The sequence below is a fragment of the Sus scrofa genome, chromosome 6 (assembly GCF_000003025.6).
Source record: "Sus scrofa isolate TJ Tabasco breed Duroc chromosome 6, Sscrofa11.1, whole genome shotgun sequence".
Lineage (NCBI taxonomy): Eukaryota > Metazoa > Chordata > Mammalia > Artiodactyla > Suidae > Sus > Sus scrofa.
In genome coordinates, this window is record NC_010448.4 from 98,533,857 (window position 1) to 98,548,468 (window position 14,612).

The 14,612-nt window shown below is 49.5% G+C and overlaps 1 protein-coding gene and 1 long non-coding RNA gene across 6 annotated transcripts in view; one reads left to right on the plus strand and one right to left on the minus strand.

Moving 5' to 3' along the window:
- PPP4R1 (protein phosphatase 4 regulatory subunit 1) overlaps window positions 1-5,793 on the plus strand; it is a 76,817-nt gene extending 71,024 nt beyond the window's left edge. For 4 of the 5 annotated variants that reach the window (XM_021096058.1, XM_021096059.1, XM_021096061.1 and 1 more), the window contains 5 exons: window positions 76-176; window positions 2,707-2,827; window positions 2,905-3,039; window positions 3,450-3,591; window positions 4,701-5,724. In XM_021096058.1, the coding sequence (XP_020951717.1) occupies window positions 76-176; window positions 2,707-2,827; window positions 2,905-3,039; window positions 3,450-3,591; window positions 4,701-4,864 (663 nt within the window). In that variant the 3' untranslated portion in view covers window positions 4,865-5,724. Of the gene's footprint in view, window positions 1-75; window positions 177-2,706; window positions 2,828-2,904; window positions 3,040-3,449; window positions 3,592-4,700 lie in introns of all 5 variants that reach the window. The other variant, XM_021096060.1, reaches the window with a different exon arrangement.
- LOC106510666 lies at window positions 5,480-12,359 on the minus strand. Its single transcript, XR_001309323.2, has 2 exons — window positions 10,996-12,359; window positions 5,480-6,912 (listed from the first exon to the last, which is right to left on the minus strand). It is a non-coding gene; the product is annotated as an uncharacterized LOC106510666 (long non-coding RNA).

Sequence of the window (14,612 nt, forward strand, 5' to 3'; positions counted from 1 at the left end):
CCGTCCGTATTTAGGGTCATTTTTAAGCATTCTGGTAAAAGAAATGACTGGACCTCTTCCATGTTCTTTCTTCAGCTTCTTCATATTGACAAAAGAAGAGAATATCTCTATCAACTTCAGGAGTTTTTGGTGACAGATAATAGTCGAAATTGGCGCTTTCGAGCCGAGCTGGCTGAGTAAGTTCTAACGATGGATTGACTGTGTTTCCAGGGTTGGGGGGTAAAATTTGTTTTGTTTTGTTTTGTTTTTTAGGGCCGCACCCACGGCATATGGAGGTTCCCAGGCTAGGGGTCAAATTGGAGTTGCACCTGCTGGCCTACACCACAGCCACAGCAACACCAGATCTGGCCTCATCTACAGTCTATACCACAGCTCACACCAATGTTGGATCCTTAACCTACTCTGCAAGGCCAGGGATCAAACCTGCATCCTCATGGGTGCTAGTCAGACTCATTTCTGCTGAGCCTTGATGGCAACCCCCTGGGGGGTAAAGGTTAACTTCACCCCTACACTTTCTCTGGATTTCTTCCTTGCTTGGCGTGGGTCTGAGTTTCTGTCTGGTATCCTCTTCCTTCGACACTTGTAATGCAAGTCTGGCTGGCAGTGAATTTTCTCAGCTTTTATTTTTTAAGTCTCTTAGATCCTCTTTTTCTTTTTAATTATGGTAAAATATACAAAACCACTTTTGCCATCAGTGCCTTCAGAGTTGTTCACGTCACCACTGTGTAGTCCCGGAACACTTCATCAGCCCAGCAGGAAGCCCTGCCCCTTTCAACAGGTGTCCCCCAGCGCCCCCCTCCCGCCCACCCGCAGATGTATCATGTGACCCGGCACGTGTTCTCCAGAGTGCTTGGTGTGACCCTGCATGCTCTTGACTCCATCCCACTCCATCCCTGACTAAAGAGCACTCTTACAAATCCACACACTTTTAATCTATACATTTGAGTTGTTGCTGCCTTTTGGCTGATGTAAGTATTACTGTACCACTGTGAACACTCATGTGCAAGTTTTCACTTCAAGTTTTTCAAGGTAGATTTGCTGAGTTACTTGGTAACTCCGTGTTTAATGTGTTGAGGAACTGCCAGGCTGTTTCTTTTTTTTTCTTGGTCTTTTTTTTTTTTTTTTTTGGTCTTTTTAGGGCCGCACCCATGGTATATGGAGATTCCCAAGCTAGGGGACAAATCAGAGATGTAGCTGCTGGCCTACACTACAGCCACAGCAACGCCAGATCCGAGCCTCGTCTGCAACCTACACCACAGCTCATGGCAACGCCAGATCCTTAACCCAGTGAGCGAGGCCAGCGATCGAACCCTCAACCTCACGGATGCTAGTCAGATTCATTTCTGCTGAGCCATGACGGGAACTCCTGCCAGGCTGTTTCCACAAGACTGTGCTGGCTTACCTTCCCGCCAGCCATGGCTGAGGGATCCCATTTCCCCACATCCTCTGAGGCAAGTGCCAGCATCATAGTAGCCTCTCATTTTGGTCTGATGTGCGTTTCCTTGATGATGAGTGATGGAGAGCACCGTTCTGTGCAGAGAGCCATTTGTGATCTTTGCTGGAGAAAAGTCTGCTCAAGTCTTAAATTGGGTTGAATTGAAAGTGTTTCTGTGATGTGATCTGGATTCTGGACCTCACCTGCATTTTCAGGAGTGGACTTTGCTGGGTGCGGCATTTGGCGCGGGTGGTGTTTGTCTAGGTGCCTCCCAGAGGTCACTGCACCCGTGTGCAGCTGGCCTGGCCTCTGCCTCTACACCCAAGTCTGTCGAGGCAGGAGGGCCCTGAACTTGGTTCCTCCAGCCCTGGGCTGCCTTTGCTGGTGCCGGGCCCCGGGGGCCCCCCTTGTCCCCTGTTCCTGCCCCTGCCCTCCTGGCCCTGGACTGCAGTTGAGACATGGTCGAGTCTGCCAGGCAAGGGGAGCCTCTGCCCCTTCAAGGCCTTGACCTTGGGGAGCCTGTGAGCTAAATCCCAGGCAGTGCTGCCCCCTCCCCCAGATGAGGCTTCTGCTGGCACCATGTGGGATTTCAGCCCTCGGCACCAGTGGGATGGGGTTTCCTGCCCTCTCTCCCTACCCGAGTTGGGTATGACGGGCTAGGCTGTCCTCCAGCTGCAGCACCACCCTAGCCCGTGTGCACATGGGCTGCATGCTCTGTTCAGCTCACCTCCTGCCAGTCGTGAGGTAACAACCTCACACACACCTGGGGTTCAGAGTCTCGTAGGTGCCCAGGGTCTTTCACTGGTGGTGCCGTATCCACTCAGACTGCCCAGTGGCCCTTCCGGGCCATGGTTCTTGGGGAAGCTGAAGGGGTGCTGGCGGGTGTCCCCATCTCCCTGGGGTGTGTCTTGCCTAGGGCCCTGGGGGGTACATGAGGTTGCCCAAGCTGCTGGAAGCCTCTTAGACCGAAGTGTAGCTGGATGATCCCAGGATGTCCTAAAGAGTTACTGTGGGAAAGGGTCCCAGGTCCCCAGTGACTCAACTAGGGCATGCACTGCTGTCCCTGTCCCTGTGGACACAGGATTCGGCTTCCTGATGCGCCAAGAGGGCAAGACACTGCCAGACAGGCGTGTTGTTTAAATGTGAGTCCCGGCCTCTGCACGTGTTCACCCTGCGGACAGGAGGCAGAACCGCTGCTATTCAGACGATGAACCCGCTTTTGTCTGTTGTGCCTTTAAACTGTACCTTGTGTTTTACCACGGTTCTTGTAGACAGCTGATCTTACTCCTGGAACTGTACAGCCCCAGAGATGTCTATGACTATTTGCGCCCCATTGCCCTGAACCTGTGTGCAGATAAAGTGTCTTCCGTCCGCTGGATTTCCTACAAGCTGGTACGTGTCACCCTTGCCGCCGTCTTAGGCCAGCAGACCGGGGCAGGGGCGCTGCTCACGTGTGTGTGTCCCCGCAGGTTAGCGAGATGGTGCGCAAGCTGCACCAGGCCGCGCCACCCTCCTTCGGGGTGGACCTCATCCGCGAGCTGGTGGAGAGCTTCGGCCGCTGCCCGCGCTGGTCAGGGCGCCAGGCCTTTGTTTTCGTCTGCCAGGTGAGCGGGCGCGCTGGCCGGGTCGCCTTCCACACCCCCTTATCCCCAAGGAGCAGGGCTTTGCTGTCAGCTCTTGATGAGTCACCTGGCCCCTCAGAGTTGGGGACCCTCCTGGGTTCTCCCACCGCACCCCTCCCCTCACCCCAAGCTCCCCAAAGCAGCACGGCCAAGTCATCCATCCATATTGCTCAGCTCTGCGGCCATGTCCTTGACCATGACTGTGACGCCTGCCAGGCCTCTGTGGGGCAGGTTAGAGTTGCGTCTCTGTGGGGACTTGACCGCATCACTTTTAGTTCCCAAGTGCCTGAAACATTGGTTAAAAAAGTGGTAACTCCATCTGAAGCACTTGCCTCTAAGAGGTCTTGTTACCCAGGGTTACCTGTGGGCCTGAGCACTTCTTGTGTCCCCAGACTGTCATTGAAGATGACTGCCTTCCCATGGACCAGTTTGCTCTGCACCTGATGCCGCACCTGCTCACTTTGGCCAACGACAGGGTGCCAAATGTTCGTGTGCTGCTTGCAAAGACCTTAAGACAGACTCTACTAGAAAAAGGTAGGTAGGGAGTTCTGGCTGTGGCTCAGTGGGTTAAGGACCTGGCAGTGTCTCTGCAGCATTGCCAGTTTGATCCCCGACCCAGTGCAGTGGGCTAAGGATCCAACTTCACCAAAGCTGCAGCGTAGGTCTCGCTGCATCTGGGATTCGATACTGGCCCCGGGAACTTCCATACGCCTCAGGTGGGGCTGTTAAACAAGAAACAAGAACAAGGTAGCAGGTGACCCAGAAGAAGAGGTGGCAGGGAGGGGCGGGGGCTCACCGACAAGTGGGAAGGAAGGACAGTGCTGCTGGAGATGTGCTGTAAGTCCCTTCCACAAAAGACACAGAAGAATAAGGGGCAAGGAAAGGGACATTTAATTGAGATAACTTTTCTTTTTTTAATAATTTCAAACTTAGTAGTTTGAAAAATTGAATGTTCAGTGAAGACGATGTGAAAAGTTACTGCTTTTGGTGCACCCTGCCTGACACTGTTCTCCCGTCTGGTGGGCAGCACGTTGGAGTTGCCTCCTGCTTTGCATTCATCAGGCAGAAGAAGGAAATGCCCCTTGGTACTTGCTTTGCTGCGGGCTCTAAGCTCCTCGGGGTTCAGGTGGTCTTACTTGCTGTAATTGCCCCGACGCCTAAAGCATGTCCCTGGGGTGCATGAACCCCAGAGCCAAGCCCAGAGAGAACTCTGAAAGAGATTTCAGAGAACCCAGATGAATGAGCCTGGCTTCTTTTTTCACCCTTTGGATTCACTGACATTTTTCAGCAGCACTTGCACGAGTGTCCAGAGAAGACTCTGGTTTCCTTTGTGTTTGGTTTGTGTTCTTGAGCTAATCAGTAGCTGTAATGAGTACAGTTTCAATATATTTATTAGCATCATTGCCATTAAATGTCGTGAGATTTAGTCTGTTATAAAAACAAGTTAAATCTTGTAATTCTCTTATATTTGGGGATTTTTTTTCATAGAACACAAATCGGTTTGGATTACTGTTTATAATGGCACAAAGCTTATGTTTGTTGTAGAAAAGTCGCATTTTTTAATGAAGAAGAGCTTTGTGTCCTTGCACTTGACCAGACCTAGGCGTTCGCCTGGTTTCACTTGTCACCTGCACCCCTTGCAGAATGTTTCCTCACCTCTGCCAGCTGCCACCAGGAGGCCGTGGAACAGACCATCATGGCTCTTCAGATGGATCGTGACAGTGATGTCAAGTACTTCGCCAGCATCCACCCAGCCAGCACCAAGGTCTCTGAAGACGCCCTGAGCACGGCTTCCTCGACCTACTAGCCGGCCTGACCAGGTTCCCTGCTTCCAGGGGGCCGAGGCCCGGCACACGCCCCACGTGGCCCGGGACAGCCGGGGGGGGCACCGCCCTCCCTCGCAGACTTAACTGCAGGTGCAAGTTGCCTACACCGATACCAGGGATTTTCAGAGTCAAGAGAAAGTACAGTAAACACTCTTATCTTACCTTGACTCGAAGGGAAAGTCTTTCTCAGAGGATTGTAATTGTCACCGAAGCCTTAAATCCTTCCGTCTTCCTGACTGAATGAAACTTGAATTGGCCGAGCGTTTTCCTTGTGGAGGACGAGACGCCCCGAGGCCCGCATTGCTTTCTGCCGGTTCCCTGGAACCACCGAGTTGGAAGCGCGGCTGTGAGGCGGCTGCGAGGAGAGGGACGGGAGAGACCTCCATCCAGTGTTAGCGCTCGCTCCTTCCACGCAGGCCGGGACCTGCGGGCTCTGCAGCCAGCTGCCGGTCCAGCCCGCCGTGTGAATAGTGCCGACGTGTGTACGCGGGAAAGGAGATATTTTTTGGATTTCTCCTAAGGGCTTGATGCTAACACTAAGTAGAATCTGATTTTAACTCTTAAATGCAGCACATTGCTGCCCACATTTACGGAGCGTTTGCTGAGTCTTTGTGTCCTGATTCTTTTTCATGCTGGTCATGACCCGAAGGAAATTTATGAGCACGTGTTCTGTACGGCAGGCGTTTTTAACTTGATCATGATCGGCTCTGAGGTGCAACTTCGTCTCCCATGCTGTACATACCTGGGACCACTCTGGGGAGGGCCGCAGCCTTTAATCATGCTGTTCAGCTGCTGTGCACAAGTTCTCTCGTCCAAATAAAATTTATTACTAAGATCTATACAGAGAGAGAGAGAGAAACTTTCAACTGTTTTCTAGATATCTGCCAATAAATGCAATTGGTGACCTGTATTAATTATTTTAGTATGAACTGGGAAAACTAGGTTAAAATACTTGTCTTTTAACTAGTTTAGTAATTTCCTTGATAGCTGTGCGTGGGTCCTGGGCCGGGTCTGCTCTTGGCCAGCAGCGAGGCCCCAGGCAGTCTCCCGAGGGCGAGCGTGTGTCCAGGGCTCGGCCTGTGGTTTTCACCCGCAGGAGAGGCTGCCAAGCCTGGGTCTTAGGTCCCAGGTCCGCAGTCCCCTGTCCCATCCATCGGTAAAAGGGCTGGTGAAGCCTGTCCGCTCACGTCTGCATCAGAGGAGACGCTGCGTGGATGTGCTTTAGCAAAGGGCTGAGCGGAAGCTCAGCGCCTTGAGCCCGGCTGGGATGGCCCCAGGTCGCCGTGGTACTTTGGGGCTCTCCAGGTTTGCAGTCAGCAGACTGGAGCACCTTGACCTCATCGGGTAGATCTGGGGAGCCTCCGACTGCCTCCTGTGTGTTAGGACAGGTGGGCCTTGGGGCACATCCCTGCATCCCCGCCTGGGTACTTGTGCCCTGGGGTCTGGGCATAGACACATTCCACTGAGGTGGATGTAAAATCAGCACAGACGGGAAGTGAGCGAAGCAGGGAACACAGGCGGAGCTGCGGAGGCCGGAGGAAGGGGCATCTGTGAGTCATCATCAGAGCAGAGACTGGGGGGGGTGGCCTCTTTTGATTTAACTTAACCTGGTATTTGAGGTGTACCCACTCTGTTACCAAACTGTAATAATATACTTTGCCCCCCACCCAGTTTTCAGTTCTGTAAATTAATTAGAATTACACACAAACAGCTGCGTTTTTGGAAGCAGTAGCTGTAGTAACAGCGCATTCGAGGTAAAGTCACGCCAGCCAGTCCTTTCTGTGTGGGCCCTGAGGGAGCTCCCTTCGCTCCCCAGCCTGCAGGTTCCACAGGATACCCGGGATTCCAGTCTCTCCAGTTGTGGACCCCGAGGCGCCTGCACTGCCTCGTGCAGTCCTGGTTTGAAGTCTCTGATGGCACTTGAAAGAATTGAAGATTGGACTCTCGCCTCCTGATGTCAGCTCTTCCTTTAGCGGTGGCCATGTGGACCTTCTGCAGTCGCCCCTCGGGGGCTGGTGGCCGCCAAGCCCTGAGGACAGGAGGAAGGGTGACACTGAGCGACCCGGAAAAGTGATGACTCGACAGACTTTTCAGATCCCCCCAGGAGGCAAAACCAAATCGCAAACCAGTTGGTACCCAAACTATGAATTTCATAAGAGAAAAGTGAACAATGAAATGACTTCCCAGGTTCTAACAGAGGCTAGCTCATCTCAAGACCCTGTGATGTTGGGGACTTAGTGACCCAGGTGAAGAGGAAACCTTCCAGAGCTGGAGCTTCTGGCTCAGCTGGTGTGGCCGGGCTACAGTCCCCTGCCACCCAATGCCTCCACCCTCGAGTGTCCCTCACTGAGGCCGCCAGGCCCCCTATTTGATTCTCGGTGGCTTGGGGGTCGCCTTCTGGCCTGTGAGCTTTGCCCTTCAGCTTGGGAGGTAATTTGAGTTCCAGACCCATGCAGTTTTTCTAAACCCTCTAGAACCCTGGGCTGGCACCGGCCAAGTTCCCAAGGAGCCACCATCCCCAAGGGGGGCCCTCCACACATGGACTGGGAGCGGGTCCCACTCTACAGGGGCCCTGCTTCCTGGCTGCACCAGCTTCCGGGGAGCAGGGGCCGTGGCCTGGGGTGTGCTGCCACGCCTGGGTAGCTCCAGGAGGCATTAAACCAACAGGAAAATGTCTTGTCCCCAGCTCCAGCACATGTACTTTGTGCAGTGGGGCTTCTGTGCAAGATTCCAGAAGGAGATGGAAGCAGTGTGCTAACGGGAGCAGCGGAGGCACTCGAGTGAGCCCACAGCCTCTTAGAAGTGACCTTCCTCAAAGCTGAGTCACAGGTGAGCCTGGAGATAACCTTGAGTCGTCGCAGGGCTTGTGAACACTGAGAGCGAGCAGAGCCGGCCACGGCCATTAGTGGGGATGGTGGGCCTGTGGGGGGTCGTGGCTTGGGCCCTCCACCCCTGGCACTGGAGGCCAGATGATGTTTCAGGTGAGGGAGGGGAGGCCCAAGGCAAATTCTCCATCAGAAACTCTAAAACTAAGGTCTGGTGACGCTTGAATATGAATGTTTTGACCCAGTTCAGGTTTGACCTTAAGAACATTCTTTCTGTAAACAAAATTCCAACTGTGATAGACTTTTTAATTTTTTTTCTCTCTACGGCCACATGTGCAGCATATGGAGTTTCCCAGGCTAGGGGTCTAATCTGAGCTACAGCTGTTAACAGCTGCTGGCAACACCAGAACCTTAACCCACTGAGCAAGGCCAGGGATCGAACCTGCATTTTCATGGATTCTAGTAGGGTTCGTAACCCGCTGAACCATGACGGGAACTCCCCAACAGTGATAGACTTTTGTTGAAGGCAGCTTCTGCTGTGAACATTAAGCCAATTTAAGTCATGTACTTTCCATAGGCAACTAAATAGACTAGTTTTAGTCTTCCCTTACAGAAATTATTTTCCTTAAAAGTTGCTTTCCTAGAAAACAAGTGATCAGACTTTAATCCATATGCTGTTCTGCAGCGCCGTTACAGCTTAATTTCTGCCCTGCCTTCCTGAAGTTAAATTTTGCTAATTTAAATTTGGTAAAACTTGATTGACACTGGGAGTGACTTTACCATGTGAATCTTTTACCCTGTTCAGCTGCATTTCGTGTTCACGATGCCAATGCTGGTTGCTAACTGTATGCAAATGTCTCTTGAGTAGTACTTTAGACATTCTGTGGGAAAGCTGCCAGCAACTCCTGGAAGCTCCTGAGCTGGACAGCCCCATGGTGTCCCCGAGGTGTCCCACCAAGCGTGGGCAGGGGGGCTCCGCCTTCTCTGATGCCCCTCGAGGAAGCATGTATTTGTGAAGCAAGGTGCTGGACCCCAAGGGAGCTATAGGGGCTGCTCCCCGGCTGACATCGTGGGCCGGGAGGGGTAAGTGCGTACAGTGGGCACGCCAGGCCTCAAGGGCATTCACAGGGGCTCGGGCGGGACAAGGACGCACACAGTGGGGGAGAGAGTGTGTGTGTGCACACGCGCGCGCGCACACGCACCTCTTGGTAAGGCTGCCACCTGACTTGGCTGGTCCTTTATTCTGAAATTTTGCAGGTTTTCAGTTTGTTTTGGTTTTCAGACATCTCCAGTAAAGTGCAGGAACCTAGTAAAGATTCAGGATGGTGTCTCTCAAAGATGCAGTCACCGTGGATCTTGTTAAAGTGTGATGACCCAGCAGGATTGGGTGGGGCCTGAGGCCAGCGCTCCCAGCAGGAAGCAGGGGGACCATTTTAAATCACGAGGCTATGGAAGACTCCTTAGTTTTGGTATCTTACCTTTTCTGGATTAAAACTCTTTCCATAAATCTGATAGTTGACTCCAATGGCAGAGTAATCAAAAAGTTTGCTTAGTATTCCAATAGTATTGATACTTTTTCTTCAGTTGCAGTTAGGGCCTTGAGATGTGTTTGGTGTCCTCACCCACAAATGACAGGTGGTCATGATGGGTGCTGCGCTGGCCCGGGACTGGGGGGCCGCTCTCCTGCAGGTGACCTGGGCAGCTTCACCCGCCCTCGCTTCCTCCAGAGAACTCACTGTTCCAGCTGTGCTGGCGCTCCCACTCTCGGCCTGAAGGCCTGCAGCAGGTGGCACTAGGGCAGCCTTAGGAGCAGGACATGGCATGTTTATTCCCGTATGAGAAAAGCAGGAATTCGGCCTGGGACCTCCTTCCACAGGCCACAGAAAACCCCCACCCCAAAGGGGAAGCTCTTGCTCTAGTCGTAGCTGGAACTTTCAGCAGTTTCCTGCGTTTTGTTGGACCTGGGACACGGTTCAGGTGAGAATCAGGCTTGTTTCTTCTCCCCAGGTCCATCGATTTTGACCCTGTGGGAACTTCCCAACCAGGTTGCCTACAGACACCACCTCCTTCCCTCTCAGTGTCAGGGACATGCAGTGACTGCGCAGGCAGCTCTGAGCCTCAGTCTCCTGTTTGTTAAAAACAACACTCAGGTCCCAAGTGGAGTCATTTATGCTAAATGCCATGTTACCAAACCAAGACTTAAGTAGTTGAGCTCTCCCAGGAGTGAAATCTTAAAGCAATCAATCAGGAATTTGATCAGCACTTGCTATGTGAACCCAAAGGCCTCTGCCCTCTCCTAAAAGCAGGTATGGGCATGGGGCATACCTCATTTTATGGTGCCTCATAGATACTGCTTTTTTAAAAAAAAAAAAATTAAGGTTTGTGGCAACCCAGAGTCAAGCAATTCTATTGGTGCTATTTTTCTAACAGCAGGTGTTTTTTTGCGTTTGTTTGGGGGCTTTTCTGGCCCTGCCAAATGTGGAAATTCCTGGGCCAGGGATCAAACCCAAAACACAGCAAAGACCCAAGGCACTGCAGTGCTGACACCTGATCCTTAACTCACTGTGCCACAAGGGAACTCCTAACAGGTATTTTTTTAAGGAATGTACATTCACACAAAATGCTATTATTGCACAATGAACTACAGCATAAAACATAACTTTTATATGCACTAGAAAACCAAAAAATGTGTGACTTGCTTTATTGTGATATTCACTTTATTGCAGTGGTCTGGAACCAAACCCACATCCCCAAAGTATGCCTGTAACTTTGCAACAACTAACCCACTTTTTTGCCTAAGACAACTTCCTTATTCCTGCTTTTTGCCTTTGCACAGCTCCTGGGAACTCCAGGAGCTAGATTGGATGCTGTGCGGTTGAAATCAGTCTTTGTTCAAATAAACTCTTACAAATTTGATTTGCCTGAGTTTCTCTTTTGCCAGTTCTAGTGTCAGAAGTGGGACCTGAGAGAGAGCCCTGATACCCCCAACGCTTGTGTCTTCTCATGGCGTCCAGAGGTCACAAGTCCCTTCTCAAATCCTAATGCCACAGGATCTGCATCATGAGCTTTCTGGTTTTATCTGAACATTTCTTTTTCTGGATTGGGTCTGACTTCAGCTAGACTGGGTCCATGAGGCTTCAGGTGAATAAAATTTTAAGGGTGAAGAAGCAGGTTAACCTTGCCAAAGAGAATCTTGAATTACAGTAGCTACAGAGAACTTCTAATCTAGCTAAGTTTACCCATTTATGAGTGTCCTAGAGAAGAAGGGGCCTGAGCCAGACACTCACTGTAAAGAGCAGAGGGGAAGTCACTTCTCCTCCTCCAGTTTCTGGTGACCAGGATGACACCCACTGGGACACCCAGCTTGCTCCAGCACCTGAAGACGGGATCCTGGGGAAACTGCAAGAGCCGGCACAGAGTGAGATTTCTTAATTGAAGTCAGCTCTGCCAAGTCCCCACTGTGATGCCTGCTTGAGAGGAAGGTAAAATTTTACATTGCGTCCTTTTCCAAATTCCGACCAGCAGGCAAAAGCATCCGTGAGCATTAGTTCTTCGAGTCGTGACATGTGACTGTGCTTTTGGCCACTCACTGGCTGTCGATCATCGATCCTCTCTCTCCGGAGGCCGCTGTGCCTTCTTGTCAGTTTCCTTCTGGGTCCTGAGAACTTGGCTTAAAAACTGTCAGGCAGGGGGTGGCGGTTGAGGGCAAAACATGGCCAGACACAAGTGTGGGCTGCACCTCATTTGCGGCTCAGGTCCACCAACTGTTGCCAGCGCTCAGGGGACTTTTCCCCTCCTTTCTTTAGGCCTTTGTCAGGAGTGGCTCTGGATCTCAGGAGGAGGTGTCTTTGCAGCTTTCTGGGGATGCTGCTTGCAGTCATGGGGTTGTTCACTATGCGGGAATATTTACTGTTTGTTGTGGCTGCAACCTGACAAGATATTTGAAAGGATTTATTTTTTAAGTAGTTTTATGGTCAGAAGTTGGCCAAATTGGAAGCTGTTACTCAGAACCTGATAGGAATGTTTTTTGGCTTTCTTTCCAAAGCTGGAATGAAACCATATACCCAGAAGGAAACGAAGCCTTTGTGGACGAACTTACTAAAACATTCCAAAGACACATAGACACCTAGAACATACAGATCATTTTTGACTTCTATCCATCGCTGGGTGGGTGGGCAACCCGTTGATATCATTCAGGTTGCCACCCAATTCCTTGAAGAATTGAAAATAACTACACTTGTCTTACAAATCGAGTCTTCACAACAAATGGTAAAGCAGCTCTAGAAACAATCCAAAGCTCATTTATGCTTTTTACCAACCCTCAAAACCTCCCTGCTCATCTCAAAAGGCTTGAAAAGATGTCCAAAAAAAACTGGATTTGGGGAACGGAATTCTTTCTTGGTGGAACCTGCATTCTTTCTCTGTGCCTTCTGAGGTGTGAGCTCCTTGCAATTCTCACCAGAGAAAAAGGAGAGACTACTGAAAACAAGGGCTATGAAAAATCTTTAAAAATGTCACCGGATATCAGTGAAAAGTTAAAGCCGGAGTTCCCGTCGTGGTGCCGTGGTTAACGAATCCGACTAGGAACCATGAGGTTGCGGGTTCGGTCCCTGCCCTTGCTCAGTGGGTTAAGGATCCGGCGTTGCCGTGAGCTGTGATGTAGGTTGCAGACACGGCTCAGATCCAGCGATCCAGCGTTGCTGTGGCTCTGGTGTAGGCCGATGGCTACAGCTCCGACTGGACCCCTAGCCTGGGAATCTCCATATGCCGCGGGAGCGGCCCAAGAAATAGCAAAAAGACAAAAAACAAAAAACAAAAAAAAAACAAAAGTTAAAGCCACCTGAGCCAGTAAAAATAACTGCCAGAAACAAAATTTGGACCCACTGTTTTATGAACTAGTAAGTTTTGCATATGTATACCTTGTCTCATGACTAAAATTCTAAAAAGCTGTATTTGTTTTTATCTGTCTTTATACTTTGGTATTGACAAAATTCACTTGCAAAGAGTTCTATTTAATTGGCTAAAGACAAGCGTTATATAAATCATGCATATTCTCAGAAATATGGAAACTAATCCAAATGTTTCCTAAGGTTCACATGACCTAGGGCAATTTTCAGTAAATAAAAGTAGTTTAAGTTTGTTAGTTTAATTAAAACAGGCATATCTTTACTGGCATAAAATATAGCACTTTTATTCTATTGAGGTTTACTAAAAATCAGGTAAGCTCATATTATCTGTTACAGAATTTGTCGGCCATATGATTAGCTGTTTCATGAAATTTTCATGACTAAACATTGTCACGAGCAAGTGAGTTAAATGATATAAAAGTTTATAAACTTTTCAACAATAATTATACTTTATGGTATATCTACTCAAACATAGTTTCCAGGAGTTCCCGTAGTGGCTCAGTGGTTAACGAATCTGACTAGGAACCATGAGGTTGTGGGTTTGATCCCTGGCCTTGCTCAGTGGGTTAAGGACCCAGCATTGCCGTGAGCTGCGGTGTAGGTCGCAGCTCGGATCCCGTGTTGCTGTGGCTCTGGTGTAGGCCAGTGGCTATAGCTCCGATTGGACCCATAGCCTGGGAACCTCCACATGCCGCAGGAGCGGCCCTAAAAATGGTAAAAAGACAAAAAAAAAAAAAAAAGTTTCCAAAAGTTTTTTGATAACTTAAAACCTTATACTAAGATAAGTTAAATACTGGATATTCACTGAATATCTAGATCATTTCTAAATAAGATGAAATACTGAAACAATTACTGAACAAATGTTTGCCCACTTTTGGCTTCCTTTTATAGGGGAACTAAAGATATTTGGCTCTATTAGTAGACATGTTTTGTGCCGTGCTGGAAAACGAGAATAAATAATGCTTCTAGAAATTAGGAAATGTACTTATAACCTGCGAATCCACAGAATGCAACAACCGCTTGCTTCTTAGTGATCACCAGGAATTACGGATTCTAAGGGTTAAGAATTCTAATCACTACAGGTCATTAAATCTACTCAGAAATGCCAAGGGTGAAAGGAAACAATGGTGTATGAAAAGGTCGGGAAAGTGATGTGACTGTCCTGGAATGAAAAAGAGGACGAGACCTAGGACAAACTCTGAATGGATGGAACAAAGCTGTTACAGGTTTGTAGAAATATTGCTTTTTTTTTTTTTTTAACTCCAGAAAATAAGTTTTGGGGCATTCCCATCGTGGCTCAGTGGTAACAAACCCAACTAGTATCCATGAGGACTCGGTTTTGATCCCTGGCCTCGCTCAATGGGTTAAGGATCCAGTGAGAGTGTTGTTGTGTGTAGGCCACAGACGAGGCTTGGTGGATCCTGCGTTGCTGTGGCTCTGATGTAGGCCAGCAGCTACAACTCTGATTTGACCCCTAGCCTGGGAACTTCCATATGCCACAGGTGCAGCCCTAAAAAAAAAAAAAAGTTTTGGAGTTCCCACTGGGGCTCCACAGGTTAAGGACCCAACACTGGCTCTTCAAGGATGCAGGTTCAATCCCTGGCCTTGCACAGTGGATTAAGGATCTAGCGTTGCTGCAAGCTGCAATGTAGTTCGAAAATGCAGCTCAGATCTGGTGTTGCCATGGCTGTGGTTTAGGCCTCAGCTGCCTCTCTGATTCGACCCCAATCCAGGAACTTACATATACTGCAAATGTGGCCATAAAAAAAAAAATAAGTTTTATCATCAAAACACACTGGTGCAAAATTAGATCTTGGGTCTTCCCTCTGTTAAAAAGAAAGTTCTCTTAACATTATTAATAAGATACTATAAAGAAAGAGTTTTGTGTTACCTTTTAAGTATTCTACCTGGACATGCAAGATTTTGCGTGTTACCAAAATAACTGACTGGGCTATGTGTTGTCTTAATCAGGTCTTTGATTAAGTAAAACACAGTCT